General features: G+C 41.8%; 1 protein-coding gene across 2 annotated transcripts; it reads left to right on the top strand.

The window, feature by feature from the left end:
• The first annotated feature begins 5987 nt into the window (after positions 1-5987).
• Positions 5988-24387, top strand: srpx (sushi-repeat containing protein X-linked). 2 transcript variants are annotated; one of them, XM_080498695.1, is made up of 10 exons: positions 5998-6104; positions 12798-12854; positions 16465-16653; positions 17071-17247; positions 18372-18498; positions 18582-18703; positions 19094-19273; positions 20125-20258; positions 23024-23145; positions 23579-24387. In XM_080498695.1, the coding sequence occupies exons 1-10, from the start codon at positions 6044-6046 to the stop codon at positions 23760-23762; spliced, it is 1353 nt and encodes a 450-aa protein (XP_080354821.1). In that variant the 5' UTR covers positions 5998-6043; the 3' UTR covers positions 23763-24387. The 2 variants fall into 2 exon arrangements, with proteins under 2 accessions (XP_080354822.1, XP_080354821.1); XM_080498696.1 differs by lacking the exon at positions 12798-12854 and having other exon boundaries at positions 5988-6104.
• Positions 24388-26229: the final 1842 nt, after the last annotated feature.

Raw genomic sequence — 26229 nt, 5'->3', positions numbered from 1 at the left:
CGTTCAATCGTCACATTAGTTGTTCTTCGGTCCAAGTGGCTTGACGAGTTGAACTCCGGTCACGAGATCAGCAAGAAACAACGATTGACACGTGTGATGATGCATCCTGGACATACATGTTTCCTTTTGAGAGCAAAGGTCAGAGAAGCAATGACTGTACTAATTGTATAGCCGACAATATATCAGGCAAAACCAAAGGCTAATGTTCCCACTAGTAGAATGAGCTCATACTATACGGTACTTTCTAATACAGGAGGTGATGGATGGACACATCCTGTCCCACTGCTGTACCTCAAAACGGTGGCCGTATTATAACAGCTTCATATCCACAGCCCATAACGATACCAAGATAATGAAATGCTTTAAAATCCAACAAATAGTTTACAATAATTCTAATATTCCAATAAAAATCAGAAAAAACACAGACTTTGTGAAATAAAACCTGATCTGTTGCTTTTGAGCAAAACATTAATGTAATTTTTAAATTCAAAATCTTGAACAAATAACCACATGTCTTTTTTCAACTACAATAAATTATATATATATATATATATATATATCACATCCCCCTGTTTAACGTTGGGATTTCTCTTGTGAGTGAATGTGCAGTGATCCAAAGGATAAAATACAAAAACATTTCTAATACACCCGGAATTGTGATCCGTTCATATAGACCACATCTCTAAGTTTATTTTATATCAGTCATCTTAATCATTGTGCTGAAATAAAACACACACACACACACACACACACACACACACACACACACACACACACACACACACACACACACACACACACACACACACACACACACACACACACACACACACACACACACACACACACACACATGGTATGTTTAAGTTAATCTTTTTCTCAATTTAAATGGAGATGTCAATGAAAATGTCCTGGTGTGACACTGGTGCCTGATGTTTGCTGCCCCTATGCTACAGTAGAGTGGAGAGATTTTTAATTAATTATGTAGCTTTTTTTTTTAATCTGTACCAACTACTGAAGAAAAACGATCCGTCCTAAATGCTGCTCTGCTCTGCGTCCGCCAGCCTCGTCCCTCTGCTGCTCCATGCTGGACAGCCAGTGAAAGCTGTGTCTTAGTTTTGAGTCTAAGTTTGTTCACTGGAGACTTTCGTCTGCTGTCACTGAAAACTGCACTCCAGAGGAATGAAGGGAAAAAAAACCAAAACAGGAAAATTAGAGACCCGGCTTCAAAAGTTGAACTCCCTATAAGATGTTGGTGAAGCCGCCCGTGAGTAACTGGAGTTACACTAAAGTTACTCCAGAATGCAGGATATGGGCTGGATTGTTTATTTAGATCAGTGGGAGTCGCAAGATTTCGACTGTTTCTGTTTTAAAATGCGTTTTTGACCTGCAGAAGTACTTTGGAAAGGAAGAATCAGCCTTTCAGGTTCTCACATCATGAACTGACAGACGATTATCTCATGCATTGGTACACATGGTCATTATAGTGAAGGTATGTGTGACCCATACTTAAGTGCCTCCAGCTCATGAGTACATGATTTCAGTTTGAATTCTTCCTGCATCATAGAATCATGCCGTTATGTCACAGTATTTACAGATTGCTGGTTGGCTACAGCCTTTTTACAGGAATGAAAAGTAGGGTTAGGGTAGTCCAGCTCTCACCATTTGGCCATTTGTAAAGATCTTAAATCTTAAATAGAGTGGCTTCATTCCATGTAAAATCAAGTATTACCCATCATGAAACTGCTGACAAACTGCTAAATACCTCAGGTTTAACCTTCCCGGGACTCCATTGAAAGAGTTTTGTTTCTTTAAGTGAGATCCAGCATTTTATTATTATGACCCATCAGATGTCATTGCCTCACAGAATATCCCTGTTTTAACATGGGTCCTCTCATAATGTGTAGTTTCCAGTGTCTTCCTGTGCGTGGACTTTCTCCAAGCACTGCCGTTTCCTGTCACAGTCTAAAAAAAACTATATCGAGGTCCATTTCAGACGACATTTAAATTCCAGAGGTGTGAATGTGAGTGCGAGTCGTCTCGCTGTGTGTGACTGGCCACCTGTACAGGATGTACCAGACCTTCACCCGCACACATCTGCCGTCGGCGCCACTGACTACCACACTAAATTGGATTCAGGAAGATGGATATGATATCGCTGGAAAAGTCCAGAATGTTCTCTTTGAAATTCAACAGGAGTAACGAGAGCCGCTGAAAGGAGTAAAGATATAGTCCTATTCAGTACAGAGGACACAAGTCAAAGGACAGATTATGTATGATATCAATGAGAGTTGATGTGATCTTGAGCCAAATGGTTGACGTGGAAAAAACTGATTATCAGACAGATAGTAATAAAATGTGACTCATTTTGTTTAATTTTCCTGTCAATTGTTGTTTTTTCTTTTTCCATCTCTGCATGTTCTCATGTGACGCTCTCAGTTATTATAACAACAGTCATAGTTATTGTAGAAAAAATGGCTGGGTTTTATAAGTGTAATTATCTTCCTTGTTCCAGCTGGGATAATGCTAAACTGTGGCCTGTAATTAAGATGATTTAAGCCCGAGAAATTGTAGCATGGACTACTGCATAGGGGTCAAAGGTCACGGAAGTGTCTGTGAGTGATTGGCTCTCTTCACGGTGACAACATTCCTGCAGTAATTGCGCAACGCGCCAGCGCTTTGCGTTTGTGCCGGGGGACGTGTCTTGAGCAAGAACAATGTCTTTTTTCTTAATGCTTAAGCCCCAGAACCACATTTACTGAGAACATCAGCCAGATGTAAACATCAGTTAAATACATGCGAATCGCCATCCAAGGGTCAAACCCCCTCCCCCGAGACGAGAGAGTGAAACATGGAGTCTGTCTCCCGGCCTGACCCGAGAGCGGTCATCTCAGCCCCCGGTGGGCGGCGACGCTCGGCTGGACCAATGTGTTCATTCGAGCTCTGGGGATCGTCTGTCAGTGAATTGGCCACACGCCTCCCTTCCCTGTTTCCTATCAAGACGAAGAGCATCTTCCACAAGTCCATGTGTGGGACTTGCCTTATCGCGCTCTGCACCAGGTCTGTCCCCAGACCTCATGAAGTCATTAGTCTCTCAACTCCTCTGTGTTACGAAACACTGCATTAATTAAATGTAAAGAGTGAATCTAATGCAAATGTCAAGCCAGTAAAAAGAAAAAAAGAAAAGTGGACTGATTTTCTACATTTGTTTCTACATTTGGAAATAGAATCCTAGATGTTTATCGTACAGATATTGTGGAGGATTTCATCAGGATAGTGTTGCTAGGAAACAACTTGCATATATAAAATGTCCACATCATTAAGAAATGGAATAAACTTGTGCCCATGTTATCAAACTGCTGCCCCTGCAGCTTTCTAACAGGGATGTACACTGCATGTGTAGAGCAGAGGAGGTGGTTGTCCTGTTTCTCTTTCTGCTTTAACTCACCTGAATTTAATAAAAGTGTCATAATGAAGCACTAACAGCGAGCCACGAGCCACTAAAGGTTAAAAATGACAGACTGCATCAAACTGGGGGACGCCAAAGTGAAATGATCTTTGCTTTACATCCTGATGATTCACAAAAAAAGCTGACTTTAATAACTTCAGCATAAGAGATTTTCTGCAGTGGCAGAAAGTCAGACATTTATCTAAGAGAGCATTAAACAGCACTTATAATAGAGGAGACATTTTTCATCATAACATGTAATCAACCAATATGCATTCTTGCCTCACAGCAATAAAACCCCTAGTTTTATTCAGGGTTTGGGGTCTTTTCTGATGTTTTTCCTCTCACAGTCCAAAAACATGGATTTGAGTTTAATTGGTACCTCTAAATCACAGTATGTGAAGTATATGTACTTTATATGTAAGTGTGCTTTCCCTGTGATGGACGAACAACTTGTTACTAATCCGTTACCCTCCAATTGGAAAAAGCAGGTACGAAGATGTATGGATGTAACCAGTGAAGTGGTTCAAGCAGCAGCATCACGTCAAGAATATTTCTGGTTTGTTTCAGCCGGTGGGGCTTTTCCATGTGGGATCTATGCAGACTCTCCCTTTACCTGTGTATATTTCTGTGTTCTCTGGCTTCCTCCCATCCTAACACATGTTGTGAAGTTAATAAGTGACTGTAAATTGCCTGTGGTGTTGTGTGTGTTTTGTAATGCTTGCAGTTTGTGCACTCTTTCACCCCCTTTATCACACTGGATAAAGCAAATGAATGAATGATATCTACGAAAAACTGCATATAAAAAACCTTTTTTTTAATGTCGCCTGATGAATCAGAGTGATTTTTTGAATTAGCTTACAGACAAAATGATCAGCTCCAGGTGCTCCAGACCACTTTTGACAAACCGAACAGTTTAAATCTGTAGTATTAATAACTTTACGGTCATGTTTTAAATTCCTGGTTTTCTGATACACTGACTAGTTGTCAGCCTTGAACCTATTTCAGTGCATTATACAGCATTTCATCGGTTATTCCAGCAGTTTCAATACGATGTGAACTCTTTAAAACACAGTCCTGTCCGTCAACCCTCACAAATTCTTTTAAGTAAATGGTGCACGATGCATTCAGAGTCATTACCTCAGTGAAAACAAGAGTAACACATGATAAATTCACCCTGGAATTATGTGGGATATGCCACTTTTTGGTCGTGCTTCAGGAAAAGAGTAATCAAAGACGTTTCTTTAGATTGAAACCATAAAGTTTAAGGGGTTTTGCTGCACTAAAGTTCAACATAAAAAAGGAATTAACTGGCAATGAAACCCCATTAAAACAGTAGTTGGTACTTGCTATAAAAAAGACATTAGAGATTTTTCAAATTCTATTGGAGCAACCTGGTTCAAGTCTGAGCTTGGGCTCCTGATGTGTGAGTTTTCTGCCTGGGTTTTCCCCAGATACTCCACTTTCCTCATACATGTCACAAAAAACATGTTTTTGTGGTTATGGTGACTTGCATCCGGTGCAAATATTAGTGCATATAAGCTTCTGTTTCAATGTGTTTGTCCAGTGATGGACTGAGGAGCAGCGCAGTGGATAGTAACCTGAACAGCCCTTCTTTAAGCTCCAGCACGTGTTCTGGATAAAACGATATAGAAGTTCTTCTCTTGGTATCCACAGATCTCTGCACCTGCAGCCAGTCTAAAATGATTTGGAGCTGTTTTGCATATAGGCTTCTGTGCTGTTTTTAGAGATCTAGCTGGAGGTTTATATAGCAGCTGAACCACAAAAATACAAAAAGAAAACCCAAAACAAAACAAAAAACACACCCACACTTCAACCTCTTAATATCCACAAAAAGTACAAATGAAAATGTATTTCTTAAACCAGACTCAGAATCCTGAGCTTTAAACTACACCCAAGCTTTAAATTCTGGATAGATAGATAGATAGATAGATAGATAGATAGATAGATAGATAGATAGATAGATAGATAGATAGATAGATAGATAGATAGATAGATAGATAGATAGATAGATAGATAGATAGATAGAGATAGATAGATAGATAGATAGATAGATAGATAGATAGATAGATAGATAGATAGATAGATAGATAGATAGATAGATAGTCCAATGAACATACAAACAAATATGTAACGCAGTAATTAGTAGTAAGAACATTAATTACTGTATAATACCAACGTAAGGGAGGAAGAAAATGACGTAATAAGATTATAATATAGGAATAAACGGTATTCCGCTAACGTTTTAGTGAAAACAACACCACATTCTATCTGTCTGTAGGGGAAGCCAGGCCTGTGTGTCTGGTGTCACTGGGTTGATTTGTGCGTCCTGTGTCCTGTCACAGTTTTACGCACGGGGCCGGGGGCTGACCTGGCACTGCGTCCCCCCTGCCCGCGGCCCGCCTCGCTCCTGGTGGCCCGGCCTGCCTGCCTGCCTGCCTGCAGGAGGAGAATCCTCCCTTGTTTCTGGAGAGAGAGGCGGGCCTTTTGGAAAAAAGCAGGAATGCGCTGGAAGTTTTCCTGCAAAAAAGCTCCCCTTCACATGTTCGACTGCGTCCGTCGCGCGTCCCCGACATGGACATGTGGCCGCTGGTGCTCCTGGTCGTCCAGCTCTGCTTCTGCTCCGGGTACGAAGGTAAGGACCTTTTTTTAGGAGGGGAAGGGGGACAAACAGAGTGTCCGGTGGAGCTCGGGTGAGTTGTGTTGGGGGGGAGGATTCTTCGCGCAGACGCCGCGGTGGTTGAGGTCTCCGCTCCCCGCAGACGCGCGCCTGGTGAACCACGGCTGTGTTTACGCGGAGGGGGTGTGAGGCGGGGGGAGTACAGTGTGCATCTGGGGGACGTTTCTCTGCCCCCGTGGAGCCCTGCAGCTGCTGCTGTGCACTGAAACCTTCTTCTTTCTTCTTCTTCTTCTTCTTTACCCTCGCCTCCGCCTTGTAAGTTTTGGTAGTCGCTTTAAATTCAAATGCACCTTCTGTTTAAATGTGTTTATTTCTGACTTTGTCTGGCGTTAACTCATACAAACAAGGCAGTACTGTGCATCTCCAGCAATGATTATTCAAAAAACTAGACCGCAAACAAGTATGTTGTGTTTTCACCTCTTATTAAGTGAAAAGTTGCTGTTTCCCCATGATCACAAAGTGAATGTGTGGGCATTTGACTGCATCCAGTAGGACGCTAATGAATGTTTTATCAAACCTTTTACACAAAACAACCATCCCACAATGACAGTGATTGTTGCTTAAGTGCAGTATAAGAAAATAGACAGTGCAAGACTGAGCCTCCACTGAAGACTTGAGATGATTTCAATGCTCTCTGCTGGGTAGAGGAATATTATATGTGTGTGTGAGTATTTTTGTGCTCGTGTGTAGTTTACAGTGGCTTTGTGCCTGTACATGGTTTGAGAGTGGTTCACCACCGCTGGGTGATCATACAGGCTGAAACATGAACACAGGGCTGCAGAGCAGATTTACGCTGACAAACCTAAAACTGCTCGTCAGCTGGCAGTCAGACTCTGGTCTCCACTCATGTGCATTTATGAGGAGTTTATTTTACAGGGGCCTGTTTGTCTTCAATCCAGCGGTCGATTAGCTGCTCTAATGGTCCAGTGTGAGCTCTTAACATAAGGCTCCAACTTGAAATGCTTTAGATCAGTTGAGTTAAAGGACCTGCTTATGCTCATTTTTGGCTCGTTGTTTATGTAGTTTTCCGGTGTGGCCTGCGCTCTACGTTTAAAACTATTGAGAGCGCAGATCACATTTTCCATGGTGAAACTCTCTTTGCAGTGTGAGTCAGGGGAGCAAGATCCTCCTCGACCAAGGAGTCTCCTGGTCAAATGCCAGCAAGTATCTTCAATGAACAACTCTGCTGCCAGAAGAAAAGGAGGAAACTCTTTATGGCTGATTGTGAATCATTTCAAAACTTCACCTGAGGAGTTCATTATGAGCTCCAGTTTGGTTACTGAAGGAATGTGATGTTGATGCTGACCAAGAGTTTTTACGTAAATAGAATGTTTTCTTTAACGTTTTGAAACAGAAAGTAGACCTCGTGATTCAGAAGGATGAATTTAGAGCCCCAATGTACTAAAACTGAGTAATTCAGTACAGTTGCTAGTAAGAGCTAAAAGTCCTAGAGGTACTGCACATTAAACGTTTCTAGTAACTTGGTAAAGTAATTCTTAAGTGTCACATTCTGTGTAGCCTATTATGCACATTCAGAAAACTATTATAATACTGTAGGTGTGACACAGCCGAGCTTATCAGTAAGTGGGAGGAGAAAAATAATCAACAAAACGGAGACAGACTGCATGCAAACGGTAACATGTAATATGTTTTGAAAGGTAAACTATTTCTTACCCAAAGCTGGCAATGTGTATGCAGGCTAATGCTAATGCTACTTACATACCTGTTACACATTGCTGTCCGGAGGACTGAGCCAGTCCTCCTACGGTAAACAGGAGTTTAGCAAAATTGTAACATTGGAGACAAAAACTTTGCATAATGCTAAAATGTAGCTCAGTGAATAGAACAGAGACAGCAGCTCTGCAACAAGTGAGCTGAAACATCAGTGACCAAGCGAGACCAACGAAGCCATGGAAGCGATGCAGAGGTCGACGTCCTCTTTCACGCACTGCGAACATCGATGTGGTTCCAGGTGTGATGTTTTTGATTTATTGCACTGTCAACAGTTTATTAAGAAAACTCTGAAAAGGAGACAAGCCAGAGGAGCACGATTAATGAATAAAGGAGTGTGACTCTAGCTTTAGGGTGTGAATGTGTGTGATTGTCTGCGTTTGCCCTGTGGGATCAGTTCCAGCGGTTTGCTATATAATGGATGTATGTCAACCGGAATTCACACTCATCCACCAACCCATGTTCTCTACATACCTTAATTAGCTGACTTTGAACTAAATGTGTTTTTAAAACATTATTAGGTGTCGTTGTATGATGTGATAGACTAAAGACTTTGTTGCAGCTTGTTGTGGTGTTAATGGAGATGAAGCCAAAGAAATGTGCACCCCGGGCTCATATATTCTTGATGTATGAGAAAGCAGCAGCAGGCATGTTAATAAACAATATAAATTAGATTGACGTCATTACCACACAAATTATGAATTATGTTAGTGTGTAATCATGGTGTGTTGAGTTGAGAGAGAAACAAATGACATGTAATGTTATTTTCCACTTTTCGCCAGCAGCCGTGCTTCAACATTACAGCTTCCTCCGAATGACGGTTAGTGTTACGGCCCCACAGTGAACACCCAATTGTATTATCAGTCTGCGTGATTTAAACTGCGTTCCCTCTGAGAGGTTTGTTGGGAAAGTGAGCTCCTGCAGTTCATGCAGTATTCAGGCTTTGATGGAGTTCCCACTGCAAACTCTGTTTGAAGTCTTGAGACGGGAAGACGACGCTGGCTGCTGATCCGCTCCTCGTCGTGCTGACAGGTTTATTTGATGCGAGTGAAGAGGCAGACCTGCCTTGGAACTCTTTGAATATGGAAGACTTTTGTCAACAAGCACAAACAAGTCAAGCAGAGCCGCAATGCCAGGAGGTGGAGATTCAATCAGACCAATCAGATCAGGCAGGATCGTCAACAGCTAAGCCAACTACCCTGGTTTAGAGGAAACGGAATTGTCTTTATTGCCGTTGTAACAAGTGCAACAAAATTGCATACAAAGGGGGGGGGGGGGCAACAGGAGGTGAGGAGAGGAGAAAAAAGGCAGATTTCAGACTTTGTCATTCGGAAAAAATAACACCTCAGGCACATTTGTAGCATCAACACAGAAGCAGGATAAATGGATGGACGTCCTACCGCTGGGAGTTTTTCCTCCTTCATGTCTGTGAAACAATAAATCTTCAAGACATATAGGATCAATACAAGAACAAAAGTTTATTAGTTAAGATTTTACCACAGATGTTTGATAATAACAGCCGTGCGGAACCTAGCATTTATTATAAGTGATTTATAAAACAGTTTTCCTTTTGATTAATGTGATTTATAGTAGACATGTGTAAAGCTTGTGGGGTTTAAATGTCTACCTGTGAGTTTGACGAATAACTATTCGTTAATCTAAAGCTGCTTAACCGTCACGCAGCCTCCTGCCACTAGTCGGAGCTACAGGCCGTCCACCCCCCCCCCCCCCCTCCTCCCCGCAGTAGTGCTCTGCTAGACCACAGTTTTAAAACAGCACGGTGGAAAATAAAGAGCTTTTCTCTCTCAAACCCAAAACTGTTTACTTGTACTTTTATCTAGAAATGGAAACAGTGCAGCCTGCGGGCTGTGTCACAAAGATAAACAGCTTTATAATCACTTCAAATGAGTGATGTGAAACCAGGGCCTGCACTGAAATTATCAGTCAATTTGACTGAGTTTTCTATTATTATGATCTATTAGATTTCTATTTGATGTTTGAGAATATGGACGATTTTTTGTGATGTTGAATATATCAAAACAATGGATGAGGCACTTTCCCCTCCTGATAGAATGAAATGATGTAAAATAGGAATGATTTTTATTAATGTGAAGTTAAACTTGGGGTACAGTATTTAATTTCACTCGTTGCACAATGTTGGAGCTTTCTGTAGTGAAATCACTCTCAAATTGGATGTATTGAGTAGCCAATAGTACTGAAGGTAAGTTAAACATCTCTACCAGTTTGAATCAATATCCACAGCTGGTATTCCTATTGTGTGAAGAAATAGTAAACACCCTCAAGAACACGATGAGTCAGCAGACATCTGACTATGTTTTACAGGAAGAGAAATCGAAGGAATTTGAAATGAAAAAGAAATGTTTTTCTTTTTTGCAAATATTTCGCAACGATCAAGACAGAAACAGACTAAACCACACATAAAAACTGGAGAATGTTTTTTTTTTTGTCTTTAGAAACTGCCATTTTAAATGGTGCCAGAAGATATAGACTATACTTTAACTAAGCTTTTCTGGGATTAAGCCTGAAAATTATACACCTTTATACTTTCATACCTGTGTAATTTCTGCTTTCCTTTGTCGTGTATTTTGTGTCTGCAGAATAAAGTGGCAGAGCACTAATCTGAGCGGAATTTGGCAAGTTGATGAAATAAGGTTTATGAAATATTGTTCCATGGATTTTGGTGTTTGTTGATTAATTTCGCTGGCCTTGAGTAATGCTTGGAACAGGTAAACATGTCATGTCTATTCTTGAACCCTAAATCCAAACATTTGATTTTATTTACGAACATTTGTTTTTCTTCTTTTACTTACGTCGGGGCCACAATTTCAACCTGCCGTAACAAGTAGCCTTTCGTCGAACTCCATGCAGCTGAATGAGTCTCAGTGGTAACAGCAAATGTGACTGACTTCATGCAGCGCTGCCAGTGGGAAAAATAAGAAGTAATGTAAATGATAACAGGATGTCAAGACTTACTGATCTCATAAATCCACAAGAGGACAGAAACAATATACTGGATGTTGTACGAAACACATCCCACAAACAGTCGGCTGTTATCTGGATTTAAAACGTTGTATTAACCATGTTTTTGAAACTCGGGTTTGTGATTCTAACACTGATTTGCTAAGTGGAGCTAGAGAAACTTAATCATTGCCCCTCTTACATTAATACATTTGACATTTTTCTACTTTGATCGAACTTGTGATTTTGTCTCATACTGCACATAATGGAATGTTTCTTCAATGGAAAGTGGACATTTTTGAAAAAAGTGTCTCCAAACATTACATTGGTGAGAAACGGAAAGGATACAAAGGATACAGACCGAGTTTGCACAATTTCACTTCTTAGAGTGACTGTCAAGTGTCCTCACTATTTAAACAGGAAATATGAGAATTATGGAATCAGCTTTTTTTTTTTTTTTAAAGTGATTGAAATCATCCTGTAATCAATTTAATAACACATGCAAGCATGCAATTATTTATTATATTTTCTCATTATTTGTGTTGTAGTTGCTGTTCCTCCCCTGGCTCCCTTTTAAAACTCTGGTAAAGATTACACTCCACATTTCCTGGAGTGCTTTGTCACTGTGAAGCAATAGCTCTTTCGCAAAAACAAGAAAACCGATAGAAAACATTGAATCGATTATTACATCAAATGAATGCGCGCCCCGCAGCGAAGGACCTCTGCAGATCTCGCAAATCATTCCAAGAGCTCGGCCATTAGTGCATATAGACCTCCATACTGGGCGTCTGAGACGACCGCGCACACACACGCCGACACACAAAGTCATACCTGTAATTAGTTTTCCGTACGTTTCCCTGCCTGCCTCCCTCCCTCGCTCCGTTTATAAGCAGACGCTAAAGTTTTCCCATTAGGCAGCTAAATGTGACTCACTCAATATGTGGGTTTGCTCTGTACTGAACGCACTGTGTGATCTGACTGCTGAAACCTCAAAGGTTAGTGTGTGTGTGTGTGTGTGTGTGTGTGTGTGTGCGTGTGTGTGTGTGTGTGTGTGTGTGTGTGTGTGTGTGTGTGTGTGTGTGTGTGTGTGTGTGTGTGTGTGTTGTGATGACTCGCAGCAGCTTGATCCAGACAGTCTTTATTAAACTGACAGAAAAGACCCTGGTGAGAAATGGTCTGGGAGATTTGCTCGCGGGATCGGGACCTTTTTCGACCAGCGCGGTCGCCGCCGCCACCGCCGTATGAAACTGAAGGAGGGTTGAACACTCCTCCCTTGTGGGTCCTAGACAGAGGACACATTCACGCCGGGGTTCATAACATCCCGGAGCCAAAGTTGAAATACCCTTCCCCCGACTTTAACCCTTCCTCTGTGCGTTTTCTCTGAGGTTTATTACCTCCAGACCGCCTCCCTTCCCTTCTTCCTCTCCTCCTTTACCCAAAATAATCCCCCTTGCTCATCACTATTCCCCTCACATTTGTCTTTCCCTGGCGCCACTCAGCTGTGTCCTGGGGAAAGACTCCGACGACCCCAGCGCTTCCAGTTTTACATATCCTTTGCTCGTTGTGAAATCTGGCTCGAAACGGATGGCAGGTCGCTTTGGATATGAAAAAGTTGAAAATAGTTGTAAATCCATCCAAATACAGCGGGGGGTGTCGAATCTCTCGTGTTAAACAGATTGATTTTTCCAAAGCAGCTGAACACAAGAGGATCTTTTGGGAGTTCCTTCTGCATGCACTCTGTCCAAAAGATCCCTGGTTCAAAAGAAACGTTGAGCAATGTTGGTAAGCTCGGTCCTGAAGCTGTTTCTCAGAAGATAGGAAACAGCCCCCACCCCCCCAAAAGGGTCAGACCAGGACAAAGCCTCCCAACACTGCGTAACTACTAACATAGATGCAGCTTTTCTTTAGTCTCTTCTTGTCTTCTTTCACCCCCGCCAGGCTCAGGACAGTATTCCTACGGCGACGACGAGGACGGGTATTATCGTAGATACAAAGGTAACGACACTTGGTTTGTTGCTGTCTGAAGCACACGCACGCACACACACACACACACACACACACACACACACACACACACACACACACACACACACACACACACACACACACACACACACACACACACACACACACACACACACACACACACACACACACACACACACACACACACACACACACACACACGCACCCACACGATAAATAAAATCCCTATGATTTCCTGCAGTCGGATTTGTTAACGTCAGATGTGGTTTAACAACCACTGCTGGAGGCTGAGCAGGTTTTTATTGGTCAATCCAGAAGATTTTGATCTTCAAGTATGTTTTATGAATAATCGATTACTTATGTGTTTCTATTTATTCCAGTTTGTCCATTAGCTTTTATGGTGTACTAGCTTTATTCTTGTGCCAAGAAGCTCCATGTTTATTTTTCACATAAATCCACCTTCATCAATATGTCATTAAAAAGAAGTTCATGTTGTGAATTTGGTTTGTAGAAGAAAACTGTGGGCAAAACTGAACTTTTTTAGTGAATTCATCCTCAGAATTATGGGATCGAAATCACTGCTGTTTGGTTGTGCATTAGAACGCCTGACCTTTTATCTTCATATTTGAAAAATCATTAATCTGGTCCATGACATAAATATTGATAGCTAATATGTTTTAGGAGCTTGTAAATGTTGAGGACTTGTCATAGTTAGTTGCAACTTTAATGTTTTCTTCAATACATTAGCAAACACATACAATTTGACACAATAGCCAAAGTTGATTGTGAAAAACTAAACTGAAAACTACTAAATTTAGATAAACGTATCTTATTTTCTCCTTGTCTTTAAAAAGGCATAATTAGAAACCAGTTTCTTGAGCCGGTTTTATAAACTGACATAGTTACGTCAAAGTTGCTTCCAGCTTTTAATTCGGGGTCAGTTAGACACGGAACATTATTGTACGGGCCAAAACCAAACTCTCTTCTTGTGTAAGAGCTCAAATGTAATATAATTTTCTCTTGTGGAAGCTTCGGCCAACACACACACACATACACAGTAAAAGAGAGCGAGAGAGAGAGAGAGAGAGAGAGAGAGAGAGAGAGGGCGAGCGATGGCTGTATAATGAATACTCATTCTAATTCCAACTGGAAATTAGCCTGAGCTGGTGTACATTCTGCTCTCCAAGTATGTGTGTGTTTATGTGTGTGATGATCCACACACGGCCAAGTGTTTGTCCTGAGCCAACAGGAAATAAATTGCAGGTTTTGATTTCGCTGTATTGGAATAAGAGCCTTGTGGCCCCTCAAAGCTGGAATCGCACCAGGAAGTTTCACACAAGCGTTGTTGCGACTGGCGGGTTTCCATATTGAAAGGAGACAAAGTCAAAAGTCTCAGAGGGGTTTGGAGAGGGACGTTACGATGCATATTCAACAACAATACATACATATCTTTTTTCAGCCACACCAAGCTGTGGATTCTGACTCCTTTCTTTCAGAACCAACATTTACCTCGGAAGCAACTTGAGCCACTGAAGCTCATTTATTAAAATTGGATTCATACTTACCATGCTTGTTGCACAATTGTCAAACGTAGTTGACCTGATCTACTAAAGGTTGATGTGCATAAAAAAACCAAAACATTTACAAACTTTCAGTTCAGTTTGCCTCCATGAATATTGAATATCAGTGTCCAAATCGTGCAAAACGCACACTTACTTTTACTTTTCTCCTCCACAGTTTTAACTAGATCATCTCCTTTATTATGTTTCTTTCATTTTATTTATTTATTTATTTATTTATTTATTTATTTACTTACTGTCAAAGCCAGGCGTATTTGCTGTAACACTCCGATGTGTTTGACAACTTCCTCCACCAGGACGTCAACTTCGTAGTGTCACGTCTGATCTCTTCAGATCGAACACGAGGAAACGTAAACTGAAACGACACAGTTTCCCAGCAGACCATGTTTGTGTAGCGACTCTCATTTGAGCGCTCCTGTTTGTACATGACCCAGGGCTTTGGAGCGTCAGTATGAAATGCTTTCAGCAACCCTTAACCAACTGTTGCATTAATGTGCCTCCATCTTTCATGAGTGCAGTCAATTACGAGCTGGAAATATGAAATGGGATCAGGAGACGTTGACCCAGCCATCTACCAATTATTAACTTAACTCTTGTCAAACTGCCAATCTTCACGCCTGCCCATTTGTCAGCTCATCAACTCTGAAGACGAAGTCCCTGCCGGTCGTTCAGATTAAGCCTTAAACATCTGGAATGATCCTCTTTGGCCATTAGCTGACATTCAGCCTGATTGGAGGGAGCGCCACAAGCACAAGGAGTCGGACGTGTTGGTGCAGGAAGTTATCAAGCATATTGGAGCTTTTAGAAAAACTAAAAAAAAATAAAATAAAAAAAACGGAGGAAATTTAGGAGATGATTGCTCTCAATGTCAAATTCAATGGTGCAATATAGAAAATCAAATCAGATCAAATCAAATCAAACTTTATTCATAGAGCACCTTTCATGCATAAACAACATGCAACTCAAAGTTGCATGTTGTCACATAACAATATAATTTTTTTTTTTTAATAAAATAGAAACATGTACACACCTACACCCAACCACACACACACATACACACCAACCCTAACTGCCCGTAATAGAGTATAAAAACTGATATAAAATGTCTTATTATAGCGTCTGCAAACAAAATTCTTGGTGAACCAGCTGAGAAAATGCACCTTTTCGCATTAAAAGCAGCATCTCTGCTGATGGCTTATGTGGTCTGCAACACCTTTTCAAATATAGTGGAAATAAACGCATTCAGGTATTCCATTGTGTTAAAATAAATTGTCTGTGTTATTTTGCACGTCTGTCAGACGTGTGCGTTTGTTTTTTTACGCATGCAACTGCTTAGTATCTGAGGCCCCAAATATTCAGTTGCTGCTTAATATATCCTATCCAATATCCCTCAATCATATGATATGATAAAATAATAATCAGTTGGTTATGGCAGATTCACTGCATCACAAACCTTCACAACAATACAGAAGTGTTTATATTTTAAAGGTAAAACTCTTTGCCTCAGCAGTAACTCAGAAGTGTCCATTCTTTAATGTAACTGTTGTTTTGTAGGGAGGTTTCGTCCTTTGGTTTCTTCAGTAAGTTGTTTTAAACAGACCAAATCTTGAAACAATGACTGGAGCCGACAAAAACAAAACAGGAACGATCAGTATCCATAATTAGATGCACTCCTTTTATCCGGGTAATGACTTTTACGCTCTATTACACACGCACACTCTGAGACTTAAGTGCTCCCCACATATTATTATCTGTCTTTCCTCGAGTGAAGACACATTCGTCTCCTCCCGGGACACAGTTGGATAATGGCGAGCGGCAGATAAGGTAATGAGAAATCCACTGCATCTGCCTGTACTCAAGGTGATCGGGGGTTTTTTTCCTCCTGCATTTTTACACTCATAAAGGAAGCCTCTCTCACTTTACCTTCAGGTAAGTGTTTATTGAGTGCCTCCCGCTTTAAGGCCACACCGTAACAACATGTAATTGACTTCACGCTGCAGAAGGAAAGGTCAGTGTCATCCCGTGTCCGTGGCTTGCAGGCACCCCCTGGTGTGCGCCCATCAAGGTGAAGCATGGCGACGTCAGCTGCCGCACGCCCCGAGGGGAGCACTTCAGGAACGTGATGGGGACCCGCTGCAAGATCCGCTGCAAGCAGGGATACGAGGTCCAGAGCCCCGAGGTGGTCTGTATGGCCAGCAAGCACTGGTCCTCCAACTACGCCTGCAGGGGTGAGAAGGGACGTGTGGACGCCCTCACACTCTGTCCACGTCTCACCCTTCACTCGCATGAGCCTCGCATGTCAAAGTCCAAGACTGGAAGAACAAAACCAGCTTCTCATCCATCTATTGATCTTAATAAATCTTAATAAGCTTAAGAATGAATGAATATTCTTTCTAAAACTCAACAAAGAGTCCCGGAGCTGGAAACTAAACGATGTTTAACCATCAAACAAGCACTTTGTTTTCACACACCCTGACCTCTTCATGTCCTCCATTGTAGCTCAGGTTAACAGTCCGTGTAGACAGTTGTGTAAATGGATGAACAAAAGAAAGTATTTTATCAGTAAATATATGCAACCTGATTTTATGGCGCGTGTGTGTGTGAGTGAGTGTGTGTGAACTAACCCAGAGCCTTTCCTCTGACAGAGATCCGTTGTCCCAAGCTCGACATGCCCATAAATGGTGGCTACAAGTGCTCCGACGGCTCCTACTTCAACTCCCGCTGCGAGTTCTTCTGCTCCCCCGGATTCAGTCTGAAGGGTCACAAGACGGCGACCTGCCAGCACAACAAGGCGTGGAGTATCGGCTTGCCCACGTGTGTCGGTGAGACTTCTTCTGTGCTCGGCTCAATCGCTCATGCAGGAACCGGAGCCTCCAGAACACCTCAAGTAATTAACTGGCTTCAGGCTGTCAGCATCTGCCACTATTGAATCAAAGTCAGTGGCCGAGCTTGTTCCTCACAATGCAACGGGCCCGGAGACACGCCAACGCACACAGAGGTGCACTGCGTTTACTCCTCTGGTGACAGAAATGATGAATGTGAACAGAAAAATGACCCAGAAACCTGCGTTACACAACCTGCTCCCAGGTTGAATATCCTGGGAACCAGTGGCTTTAAGTTGAATCCACTTCTGCTTCAAAAGGACACATTGAAAGATTTGGCCTCGGTTAATAAAGGTCTCTGTGCTCCGAGATCTAATTGTTCATTTTGTTTTATTTATATAGCACGAAATGCATTTGTGCTGTCTCAAATGAAATACAGACGAAAAAAGCAGAACTCCGAAATGAGCAGTCGAGGTGACAGTAGAGAGGGGAAACCTCCTTTTTAACAGGAACAAAATTCCAGGAAATGATAACAAAACATCCAGAGGAGAGAGAGAGCACAGACTACTGGAATGAGATGCTTAAAGTGGGCATGATGCATGTGAATGTATCGGGGAAACGAGTTGATGCATTGACCAAATCTCCCTGCAGTCTGAATCTGGAGCAGCTCAACCAGGAAATGCTCCACGGTGACACAAGTCACCCTAAATTCTGTTTTAAGCCTGATTTAAAAAAAAAAAAAAGTGTTTGTATGCGGTTGTTTTTATATGTTTTGCCCGCCGCATGTCTTCCACTGTGTGTTTGTATTGACAACTGGCGCCCTCATCTGCTGCAAAACATGGTGATGCAAGGAAGGAGGAACACCGTATCACTTGCTTTTGTTCTTAGGAGGTTATAAAATAGAATTTTTTTTCAGGGTGGAAAAGATCCATGTATTCTGATTCAATTAGCTTTATAACTAAAGTTACCATTGTTATTATTATTATTATTATTGTTATTATTGTTATTATTATTATTATTTGTAAGGAAGCATGGCGTGTATACTGTACATTGAGCCCAATGTTTGCAGTGTTTACTTGTCATTCTCAATTGGAAACACTTAAAAGAATGTTTTCTCTCTGTAGACATCGAACCTCCGAAAGTCAGGTGTCCTAATGTGAAGGATAAATGGGCGGAGCCAGGAAAGCTGACAGCGAGGGTGTCCTGGGACACGCCGGAGGGCATCGACACCGCGGACGGCATCCTGACCGAGTCAGTCTCAACCCGGGTTTAAAGATTGTGTCAGCCCCTTTAAAAACCGCAGGCGATTCAACTCCAGCATCTTGTTTTTTCAGTGTTATTCTCAAAGGAAAACCTCCAAAGTCAGACTTCCCAGAGGGGCTCCATAAGATGTCGTACACGGTGTTCGACCGTGCCGGGAACAAAGGCTCCTGCCGTTTCACCGTCAGAGTACGAGGTGAGCCTCTGAAAGCTCAGTTGAGAGGGTTTCATCACTGATATTTGGTAATAATCCATCTTGTGGTGTTACTTTAAAGAAAGAGCCTGGGATTACTGGAAAAAATAGAGGCAGTGTTCCAACGACCCATTATCTATACCTGATTTAACCAATAAGTGGCCTGTTTCGCAACGATCCTGCTAAATTGCACTGTTTAAACATAAGGAAACAGGACAACAGTGTGTGACATGTGAGGTCATCTGAGTTTCTATACATGAAATATCTTAAAATAAGAGTCACGGCGAGCCGGCTGAGGGAATAAGTCTACAGTTTACAGTCTCCAGTATCCTGGAGCACGAAGCCTCCACCACTAACTCCACGTCTCTGTGTGTGTCTCCCTGCTGCCTGCAGTGCGGCGCTGCAGCCCCTTGTTCCCTCCTGACAACGGCTACATGAAGTGCAACAGCGACGGCGACAACTACGGCGCCACCTGCGACTTCACCTGCACCGGCGGCTTCGAGCTGCAGGGCAGCGCGGCCCGGGTCTGTCAGTCCGGCCTCACCTGGTCCGGGTCGGACACCACCTGCGCAGGTATATATAACACTTCTCTGGTTTTATTCTCTCGGAGATAAAGCTCCTTCATTTTGTGTTTGTGTACTTGCTCCTATCAAGCCATAACATTATGACCACGCACATGAGGATGTGACGAAATGTTTGTACATAGGTAGTTTTTTCAAGTTTGCTTGAGTATTTCATTTTTCATTTTTAGAGTTACAATGAAAGAATAAAAACAGGCGATGGCAACATTTCTCCACACTAAAGAATGGATTTTATGAGCTGTGAAATTATTAATACTGTTTAAATACTAAGTTCGGGTCCAAAAATAACAAGTTTCTAGTCTGTCATATAAGGTAACTGTCCATTTTTTCAGAAAACAATTTAGTTTTTGACTCAAAATGACGATATAAGCTGAGTGATGAGCTGCCATTGATAAATATGAAGCTGCTGTGTCCACACTGACAAACAAGGTTTTCAAGTTGTGTGTCCACGTGTATATTGATGCCTTAAAAATGCATTTTTGTTAATTGAATGCATTTCTGTTCATCTATCTTTGGATATTTGACCTTTACCCATGTTTTTCTTTTACACAAATATCACAACATCTACTTAATTAAATTACCTAAAGAAATATATAGATTTAAAGTGTGGACTTAATGGAACTGATACATTGGTGCTAAAAGGTGGTGGTTTTGCCTGGTTAATAGAAAAACGTGTGTTGCTGCAGCTCTCAACTATTCGCAGCTTCACTTCGTGTTCACGTTGCTCAGTTCATGCGATTTCCTCCACCGAGCGCCAGAAATAATCAAATTATGTGACGTCTGAGACGAGCGACGTGCTGCCATAACTCCTTCTCCCTGGCCGTGTGCTCAATGTCTGCGCAGCCATGAACATCAACGTGGGAGTGCGCACGGCCGCCGCTCTGCTGGACCAGTTCTACGAGAAGCGACGGCTCCTCATTATCTCGGCGCCGACTGCCGCCAATCACAATTACCGCTTTCAGATGACGAACCTCCAGGTGAGACACGACGCAGACGAGAGAGCTGCATTGGAGGGATGGAGGGATGGAGGGATGGAGGTGGAGGTCTGTCTGCTCTGATGTTGCTCATGAAGGGCGTCTCAGTGCCTAAATGGGACGAACCGACGAGATGCATGAAGTATCGGCCCGACGAGCAGAACGCGTCACGGATAGATGGTCGTGACACCGGCGTCACTCAGGCTATTCTGGGCTGGATGTTTTCACAGCACGTCTGAAAACATTAAGTCTGAGCTTCCTTTAAACTCCCGACCTTTCAAAGTGAACAAGATGAGGGATCAGTTGCTGCAGTCTGTCCCACAGTCGTCACTGCTTCGGAGGATTGATAATTTCTCAACTTTTTATCTGCGCGACCAAACCAAACAAGCTTCACCAAACCAGCTCTTTTCACCCCACTGCAAGAAATCAGATTCGCGTTTTACACAAACCTGACTCGTTTCTAATAACTTCTCCCAAATATTAAAATCTTCTGCTGCTATTTTCACTCCCAAATACTGGAATTTCTACACCAAAACTCTATTTAATTATAATTTCTGAACAAATAAAAATTCTTTCACTAATTCACAGATTTGACTCCCACTGTAAAATAACACATATTGTTTGTGTTAACAATTGAGTGGCATGTATCATTATGGATTGTAAAAAAAAATCCTTTTTAATTCAACAATTATTTCATAATTCAGAAATCCAAGAAGAATTTGTGACATTTAAACAAGTTCCTCTTTCACAGCCCACCTCTTGAGGGAAGTTTTCTTTCTTCAAACATTTTCAGAAGCTTCAAAAAAATCTCACTGTTACTTCATATTTTACATTGTGTTCTTTTCCTTCCTAGAATAAAAATGAAGTTATTGTCTGTGAGGCAGCCTCAGAAATGCTTCACAAAATGAACTTTACAAACTTTACAAAAACTCCCACGACAATATTTACACTATGAGCTTTTGTAAATACAAATAACTGTCTGCACATTTGAAGGATGAAAAATGAAGCAGCAGAAATCTCTTGTTCTCTTTTTCCCTGTTTGTCTCTGTTTGGACTAAAAGAAATTTTGAAATATTTCAGAGGTGGCAATTATAACTGTACTAAGTGACCTTGCCATGATAACTGTTTTGTAACCTGACAGACTCTAGACTTTATATTAACACTTCCTCCAACCTGTCTCCAGTATTTATAGGATAGAAGGAAGCAACATTATTTTCCCCACTGCACTCATTTATTTACTGAAAATGGATATAGATATAAATAATATTGCCACAGCCACAGAATTTCGAGGCAGAATTAACTTGAAATGAGGATTATTATAGTATGCTGCACACACTGTGGACACTGGTTTCCCCTCAATCTAAATCTCTTTGTCTCTCAGGCTGGTGGTGTAAATTAATGATTTAAACCCGCCGGGGCAACTTCCCCTCCTTGGAGGAATTGAACAAAGGAGAGAAAATGAACACACAGTGAGACAGTGAGAAGGAAGTCAGAGTAATAAGGTGGTTAAATAAGGTGCAAACGCTGAACTTGAGCACCGAAAAAGCCGATCAAATAATTAGCACAAGCAGATACAAACATATTCAAGACGCAGGTCTTATCGGGGAAGTCACAGTTATGATGCCCTTTTAGTAATAATTGATTCTGTGAGATAACATGCAGTGCAAAGTCTACAACCGGTAATAACCATGTACTTGAACCGACACGCTCACCCTTTATTTATATTGATTTCCTTTGCCTTCGCCGTATAAAATCTCATTTCCGAGCAGAGAGGTGACAGAGGAGAAACAGAAGGTGTGCGGTGGATACGCTCGACTCAAGGCCTCACAGAAAAGATTTATTATTGGAAATATTCTCCAGCCGAAGGCGGCTCGTCGTGCGTGTAGACGGTCACACGTTCTCCACGACACAGAACCCGACGCCGCTCGTGAGGTTCCCCCGTGTGAAATATTCGTAGAAGCTGATTGTGTTAAGAATTGAAAATGATGCCGACCGGCTATTTCGCCGACCTTTGTTTACCTCATTGTGTTTTGTTGCCACGGTCAACATGGTGACATCACAACAGCTCTGTTTCGTTGTGAGCGATCATGAGCAACCGCTTGTAAATATAACTTAAGTAATTTTAGTTTAACTTACTTCCTGTTTCTACTGCTTTCACTGCAACACATTTCTTCTTAAATAGAGTTTGGATAAAAGGTGAAAAATTCCAGATTCACTTTTAAGAGGCCACACACGTTGTAGTGGAGACAAAATGAGTCAAAATTGTTGATATTTATCACAATAGTTAATATGTTTTTGCCTATTGACCAACTTTAGTTATACTGTTAAATTCTGCCCCTCACTGATTTTCTGAAGGTTCACATTTATTTTTCAAAAGTTCTCTTCTTCCTCGTCTGGTGTTATGTGAAGATGAATTCCACTGGAACCCTAAAAATACTCAAAACATTTCAATATTACTCTCATGTCAGGATGAAAAAAATGTCTAATGCACTAATCCAGTGGCGGCAGAAATAACAAGTGTGTCAGTTTCATTTCATGGCGGTTTACATTACAAATAAATGGATTTATTGCTAATATAATAGCATCGTGACCGTTTCCTTCCAGAGAATCAGTGAAGCAGATTATCTTCAAAAGATTGATTTAGAGCGTATTTGTGTAACCACACATGAACACACGGCTCGAGAAACGAGATCAGCACGATGAACGTAAACAGCGAAGCCGCGAGAAAGACGGATTCACCTTTTTTTCACTTTGTCACGCCGCAACAGCACGCCCAGTGTGGCCTGGACCTGAGGCACATGACTGTCATCGAGCTGGTCGGGACGTATCCTGCACAAGTCGGTCGAATTCGGCACAGACTCCTCCCCCCGGGCCTGGCGCTGCAGCTCAGGTGTGTACACACACACACACACACACACACACACACACACACACACACACACATCAACATGATCTAATGCATTCCCTATTGGCCTTACCTTAACTCTTATCTGGACTTTAACTTAACCTTGACTGATTTTTAAAACATTTCTCTTAATTATTAAGCTGCATATATCATATATTATGAGTAATATGAAATATAGTTCATACAAATATATCTATATTGTGCATTAAGTAGGGTAAGGGTTAATGTAGAAGCAGCATCTCTTCAAAAATTGTCCATTTCTCGACTTAATTATCACCTGGATATGAGAGCAGATTGGATCATTCAGTACGATCGTGTTAATAAGTAATTGGCACCGGCCATTAGATGAACACAAAGCTGATCCCAGCTCTTCATCACTTGGGCAAGGTGGTTTTAACCCTCCTGACATGTTCCCCAGGTTACTTCTCCAGATTCCTCAACGCTCGTTCCAAATGCTGCTGCTGGACAAGCAGGGCATGGACAAGCAGCGCTACCCGTTCCCCATCACAGCCGCTGAGTTGTTCACCACCGTCGACACCTTCCCCCTCCGCAAGGATGAGATGGTGCTGCAGCAGCAGGCTGGCCAGACCTGTCAATCATAAACGTCCCGGACCCTCGGCGCGGCTCCGTGGACTGTCGGCCATCTTTGATCTTTTTTTTTTTTTCCCTCGTCCTTCAACTGACAAATGACAAGGCCGCCTCAGATCCTCCGTTTTATATCGCCACGCCACATCCACACTCCTACATTGTGTGTGTGTGTGTGTGTGTGTGTGTGTGTGTGTGTGTGTGTGTGTGTGTGTGTGTGCGTGTGCGTGTGTGTGTGCGTGGTGTTGATGATCTGAGGCTGATCTAATTGAAATGGGTCACATTTTACGGTCACATTGATTCCTGTGTCTTGTCTCGCTATATATTTTATATTATATTATTAATATTCTCAAACCAGAAATATGTCTCACTGTTTTTTACAAACTATTTTTACTGTATGAACTGGAAAACTTTCCCGCCTGTCCAATATTTATGTCTCACTCTTTGAACAAGTACGTGTGTGTGTTTGTGTGTGTGTGTGTGTGTGTGTGTGTGTGTGTGTGTGTGTGTGTGTGTGTGTGTGTGTGTGTGTGTGTGTGTGTGTGTGTGTGTGTGTGTGTGTGTGTGTGTGTGTGTGTGTGTGTTATGTACAGAACATCTGTACGTCTACGTCTGAATTCACAAACACTGATTAAAACTGTGCAGTGCGGAGGACGGTGTCTTCTGTGTGTCCCGGCGAGAAACAGAAACGACAGATCTTATGAGGATGAAGCAGAAGATTCACGGCACAAAATCTCCTTCTTATGAAGTCAATAAAAATGATAATTTTCTTTAATGGGAAAAAAAAAAAAGACAAAAGACGCCCTTGCGGAGAAAGAGATTCTTTAGGTATGAGTCAGCTCGCCATTTCAGCTGAAACTATTTTTACAGCCTCAGCAGGAGTCATTAGAGTGTGGACTTCAGGCTTTTATTCAAAGGTTTCATTGACTTTTTGATGGAGTGCAAATTAGTTTCTCATTCATTCTCCCCTCAAGTTTGATATTAAACCCGTTTATTTCTCACTGATTCATCTCATCACATCAGACACATAGGACAGTGAGCTTCACCCTTCTGCAGTTACTTTAATGATATTTTTAAGACTTTATGCATTTATGGACTGAGGGAAGAAAAAAAAACACACAGTAAGAGCCTCAAATATAATCTGGACTAAACTGCTGTCATATGTGAACATCATCTTTTTACCTAGATGTTTTTTTTTTTTTAAGACTTTACGTCTTTTTCGTCTGTCTGATCTTCAGACAAAACACTTATGAGACGACCTGTTTACCACATTCTACTGCAATTAAGTAACACAGTACATGGAAATCATTCACATACAACTCAAATAGAATAGGATCGACCTCAACAACAATAGAAATAAATGAATTAATTCCTTAAATCAGATCAAATAATAGAGTCAGCACAGCTAATATTGCACGCGGTGGTGTCACTCCTGAAGTGTTGAGCTGAACTGAAGCTGCTCCTCTTGTCCAGCTTCAATATTGTGCAGAGGACGTCGTCACGTCACGTCACGTCGTCCACAACCGCTATAAGTTTATCCCCTGAGCCGTCCTCACTCCGTCCAGCCACTGAGCCAGCTTTCTGTCGTGTGTGACAAGCTTCCCTGGGCGCTTCTTGTATTAGACAATAGGAGTTATTGTGCTCAGTCAGCAAATATATTTCATAAAGGACAGAGCAACTTGAAACTTGACTCCGGGGGCGACGACCCTAATTTGAAAGAGAAGGAATACTTCTGAATTGGTGTAATTTATGTCTGCAGTGCAACTTGTCTGCTTGAATAGTTGCCCGTCTTTGTGGTTCACTACTCTGGGATTACATTTATCCGTGTTTACTGAAGTGAAGGATTTTAATAGAAATCACATTATCACAAAACAAATAGCAATGCAAGAACTTGAAAGATGACAAAATGAATTCTTGTAAAATTGAGGGTTTTTTTAAATTTATTTTTTAATCAAAACACATTTATATTGAGCTGAAATGGAAAGAACTTAGATCTAATATAGACGTGAAGGACTAGGCCATAGGTTAAAAAAACAAAACCTGCAAGTGATGACAAGGTGCTCAGTCTGGTGTGATAATAACTGCAGTGTAAAAAGCCCCAGTGGTGCTCGTCTGGGAATATTTCTCCCACCACAACAAAAACAAAGTCAACATGCAGTCTATGGAAAGATGTGTTTATTTCAAAATATTCTCATTACACATTTGGGACAAAATATGCTTGAAAAATGTGATATTGATGCTTGGAAACCAGACACAACAGAGGGAGTTCATGCTGTACATGGAGAATTTCTTCAGTGACCGGCGGTTTTTGCAGGAGCTCCGGGTAACACCGTTTGCCGAGGACAAAAAAAAAAATTGGCATTCCACACGGACAATGGTCGCTTCAACTTGAGAATTGCTTCTGTGAATTGATTCATCTCAGGACTGTGGATGGCAGAGCCCCCCCCCCCCCCCCAGGCGACAGAGACGAGGTCGCTGTCTGAC

The sequence above is a fragment of the Blennius ocellaris genome (assembly GCF_963422515.1).
Source record: "Blennius ocellaris genome assembly, chromosome: 6".
NCBI lineage: Eukaryota > Metazoa > Chordata > Actinopteri > Blenniiformes > Blenniidae > Blennius > Blennius ocellaris.
The sequence above is the reverse complement of the archived record's forward strand: the minus strand, read 5'-3'. Positions and strand labels throughout refer to the sequence as shown.